Raw genomic sequence first — 5,921 nt, 5'->3', positions numbered from 1 at the left:
TTTTTCTTTCTATGCCTCAGTGGTCCATGCTTTTTAGGGCAATCGTTTCACAATTTTTGGCATTTTTTTTTTAAATTCGTCTCTTCCACTTCCTCCTCTTTTTTTTCTTTTTTTTTCTTCATGATAGCATACAACATATAACATATTAAGAACATTTAGGATGTAACGGTGAATGTGTGGTGATGGTGACAATGATATATAGATATATGTACGATGTAGATGATGGGTGTTGGGTGTGGTGAATATCATTGTCAAAGCTTGTGATATAAAGTACTTCCTTTCGACCTTTTCCTAGGGAAGAGTAAACTCTACAAGTGTTGCATTGGTGACAATCATCATTATTATACACCTTCATACTAGTGAGTAAATCGTGGAATTCAATGTGGAACCTAGAAACCCACTCTGAGTCAAACTAATCAAAAAGCCACAAACACTATAGTATGATAGCTAGTTTGCTATGCTAATTTAAATTAATTATGTCTTAGCAAAAATGAGTTGCGTTGCCACCTAATGTTACCAAATCTAAACAAGATAAAGTAGGATTAAATTCGACATCAATAACCAAAAATTAAGGGTAGGATTGGAAAGTTGATTTTTCTTTGGTTTTCATTATAAATGCTCAGGCTGCTAGTGGTAACTAATTGATTCTAGTACACAATTGTGTACTAATGACCTGGGTGGACTGGCTTAAAAAAGGTGTAAAATAAAAAAATGGTTTACCAAGTTAATCCTAAGGTGTTTCTTTATCATTCATGTTACCTAGAATACAACAATGGGATCTCATTTTCATCCTTTATTTTCTCCATGAAAATACAATTTCTTAAAGTTAACTAGCCGAGGTCAATAAGGTCAAATGCATTCAATAGATTGCCTAATACTATCATTCCTCACTGGCCAAGTCCAAAAACTCCAAGTTAATTCTTAATCACTATGGGTACTCTCATGGGTCAACATCTCAATTATAGCATTAAAACAAAAAAAATTCGACCACCTAGGCAATTTAAAACCATTTATTCCATAAAACCTTTGAACAACAAACTTTTTCAAGTTAAGCCAAATGTGCAATTTCCTTCCTCCCCCCACACTTAAACCATGCTACGTCCTCGTATGCATGTTAAATTAATTCGATTGAAAAAGTGAGGAAATTAAACAAAAATAAGAAGAAAAAGAACAATATTACCCCGGGATAAAATCAACTTCCATAACAACCGTAACAAGCACACTGACTCCCCATTTCATCACATAACATGTTTCCTTCCATCTAACTTTATTCTTAAAAAACAAAAACAAAAGAAAACATAAAATCTAACTACCCCACTTTCGTAGGGATCCCGCTTGCACTTAGCATGTGCAAGAAGCCTTTAAACCACCCGATTTGATTCCCTCGGGTGGACGAGTTTGGTCTCGTGAGGGCTTGCAGTGAACATACCCACAAAGTTCATTTAACTAAATAAATAAATTAGAAATAAAGTAAAATTAAAATAAAGGAGACTTACAAACTCTACACATAGTTCGTGCAGTTTTATTCCTGAGTCGTGCACGTGACTCATTCTCTACCTCAGCTAATTCAGGGACTGTAGAAGATTCCTCCTTTTCTCGCTTTGTGAGAATCTTCATTAACTCTAACTTTTCTCAACTTAGACTCCAACCATGCATCATCTTCCTTAGCGACTTGCATTAACTCAAATAATTTATCTTTTTCTTTAGGAGACAAGTTACACACAAGACGGTTACGCAAACTTTCGTCTCCTCTACTCCTAGCATCATGGACCCTTCTATGTAATTTTCTCATAGAACGATCAATCACCTGGTCATCCCCATATTCCTTACACTCACTATCATGCCTCACATATCTATGTGGGGGGTTTACATTATCTCCCCCACACTTAGGCTCTTCAAGATCCTCTAATTTGGAAGACACCTCATAATCAAATTGAGGATTCACCTTTACATTCTTATACATTTTTATCTTCTGACCTCCAAACCTTTCAACAAGTTTTTCTACGGTTCCTCCCATTACTTTGACTACCTTCCCATCGGACTCTTTAGATTCTTCAAGTGCACCAACAAACCCATTCTGAACACACATATTCATCATTTTGTTATCACTAGATACTTGCTTAATCGTCTTCAGAGTTACCAATTGTTCATCCTCTTCGCATTTAGAAACTTTTTTATCTACCCCAACAATTGTGGATACTGCCATTACGGTTTCCTTCACCGGCAATGAACAAGTGGTAGTAATAGACGAACTCAACTTGGTTTCAAGAACTTGACTCAGATTTTTCAACTCGCGCTCAAGATTTTGGATGACTCTTGTTGACTCATCAAAATTTCTGCATTAGTTCTTATTTGAGATTCCATGAATTCACTCGTCATACTCTCTTCAGTAAATTTTCTTACCTCCTCTTTCTCTTTCACATCCGGTGCATACTTTTGAACCTGTTCATGGTTAGTATCCAACAAAAAACAATCCTGGACATCCGGTGTATGTAATGAATTAAAGATATTAATTCGTGATCTCTTATTACCAAAAGAAATGTCTATAACCCAGGTTCTACAATTGATGAGAGCATCAATTGTGGCCAAAAATGGACGACCAAGAATGATCGTTGGTTGAGTCTCCCTAAAAGTGGTCTCAATGTCCATGACTATAAAATCTACGGGGTAATAAAAGTCCTCAACTTTGACAATCACATTCTCTAACATACCCCTTGGAGTTCTCATTGATCGATCCGCAAGTTGGATGAGAATATCAGTTTGTTTTAAAGTTCCCAACTTGTACCGGTCAACAAAACTTGATTGAAGTATGTTAATACTAGCCCCCAAATACAATAAAGCCTTTTTGACATTAACATTACCCACGGTAACTGAAATTAATGGTGTCCCCGGGTCCTTAAACTTCGGTGGAGGTGAACCAGAAATGACCGCACTCACTTTTTCAGTTAATTTTACCTTTTTGGGCAATGATGCATTGAGTTTCCGTTTTTGAACACACAAATCTTTTAAAAACTTAGCATATGCAGGAATTTGTTTGATTGCATCAATAAGTGGAATATTGATTTTTATTTGTTTAAACGTTTCCCACATATCATCTGTTTTTGGTCCCTTTTTCCCATAAGGGAATTGGTGAGGGGACTCCAAAGCCTTAGGAAATGGAATAGTGTCAGGCTCCATATCTGTTTCCTCAAACTTTTCAACTACCGGTTTTTCAACATTTAACCCAACCCCAAAATCCACCGGAACTTCATTAGCATTATTACTCAAATCATGTAAAGTAGGAGACTTACCTGGACCATACTTGATTTCTGATTTCCTGGGCATTTTTACTTTGTTATCATATGCCTATCCATTTCCTAAAGTGCCTACCATGTTCACTTCATGTCCTCTTACTTGTGATTCATGATTCGCGTTAAGCAATGTATAACTCGGAATTGTATCCGATTCTCGTATTGCCTTTTTCTCCGCGACTTGACCAATTTACTTACCCAATGCCGCAATTGAATTATTTTGAATTTCCAAGGTCTTCTTCATCTCTTCCATGAATGACTCCATCCTAGCATCCGTGCTTGAGGATTGACTTTGTTGATTATTTTGAGACAAGTTTTGGTTTTGCCTTTGGAATTGGTTGTTGTCCGAGCTAAAGTTTGGATGATTTCTCCATCCTTGGTTGTAGGTGTTGGAATATGGATCATATTTTCGCCCTTAAATCCCGTTCACTTGCTTATCCATCCCTAATGTTATCCCCTTTTTCAACCGTTTGCATAATGAGATGGATCTCCACAATTTGAGCACACATCCCGAACCTGCACAGAATTAACACTACCACCCTGGTTCGGGTTGTTAAACATGGGAAGAAACATCTTTATCTCATCTAATTCCTTTTCTAAATTCCTAGTCAAACCTCCCGAGTTAGAAACGTGGTTAACATGGGAAGGATTATGAGTTTGCCGTGCAACCGAATCTTGGGTTTTTGAACCCTTGCTCAATTGCTCGAAAAATGCCCACTCATCCTCACTACTTCGAGTCATAAACACACCACCACTAGCTGCTAATAGGAATTGTCTATTTTGTGAGTCAAGCCCATCATAAAAAACTTTAACAAGCTCCCATTTCTGTATTTCATGGTGAGGACAAGATCGAAGTAATTCCTTCAGACGTTCGTATGCTTCATGAAAAAGTTCACTTGGAAATTGTCTAAAAGATTTTATTTGCATACGCATATCCGAAGTTTTACTTATCGGGTAGAATTCTTCAAGGAATTTCTTTTTCATCACTGCCCCAAGTAGTGATACTCCGGGCGAGTAAAGACAAAAACCAACGTTTTGCTTTATCTTTTAAAGAATAAGGAAATAGGCGAAGGCGTACCTCTTCATCCGTGAACCCGTTTACCTGATTTATAGCACAAATCTCATTGAACTCGGTGATATGCTCATAAGGTTCTTCCGTTGCCATACCTCGGTAGTTTGGCAAAATAGAAATCAATTGAGGGCGAACCTCAAATCTTCTGTTGTTATCTGCATTCGAAGCGGAATAAACAATTGGCGAGTGATCTTCGTAATCACTCGGTTGGTAGTACGAATCCACCCCACGTGTGTTTCCTTACGCCATCATTAGAGTTTGCAAACACTAACCTGCGAACACAAAAACAAAAGATACCACGCGTAAAGTCGAATAAAATAAGAAAGCACTAAAGTAAACAAAGTAAACAAAATACAAAAAGAAAATATTTTTGGATTTTTCAAGTTTTATAATTTTTATGACTTTTTCAAAATTTAAAAGAAAGCAATTAAAAATAAGAGCTTGCAATCAGCGCGCACTCCCCGGCAGCGGCGCCAAAATTTAATCCGTGTCAAAGGGCCAACCAAAATTAACTTAATTACCTTAAACTAGTTAGGGCAAGTAAGGTTCGTTCCACTGGAGATTGTGGTTAAAAGCAAGCAATTTTCAGGAGTTGGTTTTGCAATTTAAAACTAAATTCAAACTAATTAAAAGACTTTAAATGAAAAAGACTTAAACTTTATGAAGTTTAAGAAAAGAGCTTGAAACTAGTAATTAAAAGTGATGTGTTGTGATCAATAGGTAAAGAACTTTATCCCTTCCAAATCCCAATTGGTATAATTCATTCAAACAAGCACTATGTTTATCAAGCTTCATTTAAGTCACATAGACATGAGTTCTTAGGTTCATTAAAAACATTATCATGAGCACAAGTTATGCAATTTATACAAATGTCTTTATCCCTAACTAAATTAACACTATGTGGACTTAGAACAATTATGAAATCACAATAACTTGTCTTGTAATAATAAAGATCAATAAACTTGCATTAAACAATTACTTAATCAATTCATAAATCATAAATCAATTCTCATTACAAATCATGAATTACATAATACTTGAATGAAATCATAAATACCCAATTGTTCAATGGAAGGAATAAAGAATAAAACTTTGCCGAGCATGATGATGATGAAGAACATGATGATAGAAGGATGAATCATGATGAATGCGCCTTTTATCTTGACTTGAATCCTTGATTGATGATGTTTTGTGATGTTTTTGTATGTGATTAGGGCTCTAAAACTGAGGAAAAAGATCCCTAATTCGTGGCTAAGGGTTTCCCTTATATAGGGAATGGATAACTTGTTCCCAAATCAAAAATATCTCAAAATCCGGCATCAACGAAATTGCATTGGCGTATTTTACGCCATGTCTGGCGTAATTTATGGTCATATTTGCACTGGCGTAAAAACGTGGCGTAATTGTACGCCCAAAAATGATTTTTTCCTGATTTTGCAACTTGCATTGGCGTAATTTATGCCGGGATGGCGTAATTTACGCCCATATTAACACTGGCGTAAAAGCTGGCGTAAAAAACTTGAAAGCTGGCGTATTTTACTCCAGTGTAAAAATTCTGA

The 5,921-nt window shown here is 36.2% G+C and overlaps 1 protein-coding gene across 1 annotated transcript; it reads right to left on the bottom strand.

Annotated features, from left to right (window-relative positions):
* Window positions 1-2,286: 2,286 nt before the first annotated feature.
* On the bottom strand, window positions 2,287-3,324 carry LOC139870783 (uncharacterized). Its single transcript, XM_071858558.1, has 2 exons — window positions 3,043-3,324; window positions 2,287-2,955 (listed from the first exon to the last, which is right to left on the bottom strand). The coding sequence occupies exons 1-2, from the start codon at window positions 3,322-3,324 to the stop codon at window positions 2,287-2,289; spliced, it is 951 nt and encodes a 316-aa protein (XP_071714659.1).
* Window positions 3,325-5,921: the final 2,597 nt, after the last annotated feature.

The sequence above is a fragment of the Rutidosis leptorrhynchoides genome, chromosome 10 (genome assembly GCF_046630445.1).
Source record: "Rutidosis leptorrhynchoides isolate AG116_Rl617_1_P2 chromosome 10, CSIRO_AGI_Rlap_v1, whole genome shotgun sequence".
NCBI lineage: Eukaryota > Viridiplantae > Streptophyta > Magnoliopsida > Asterales > Asteraceae > Rutidosis > Rutidosis leptorrhynchoides.
This window is presented reverse-complemented; position numbering and strand designations above follow the sequence as displayed.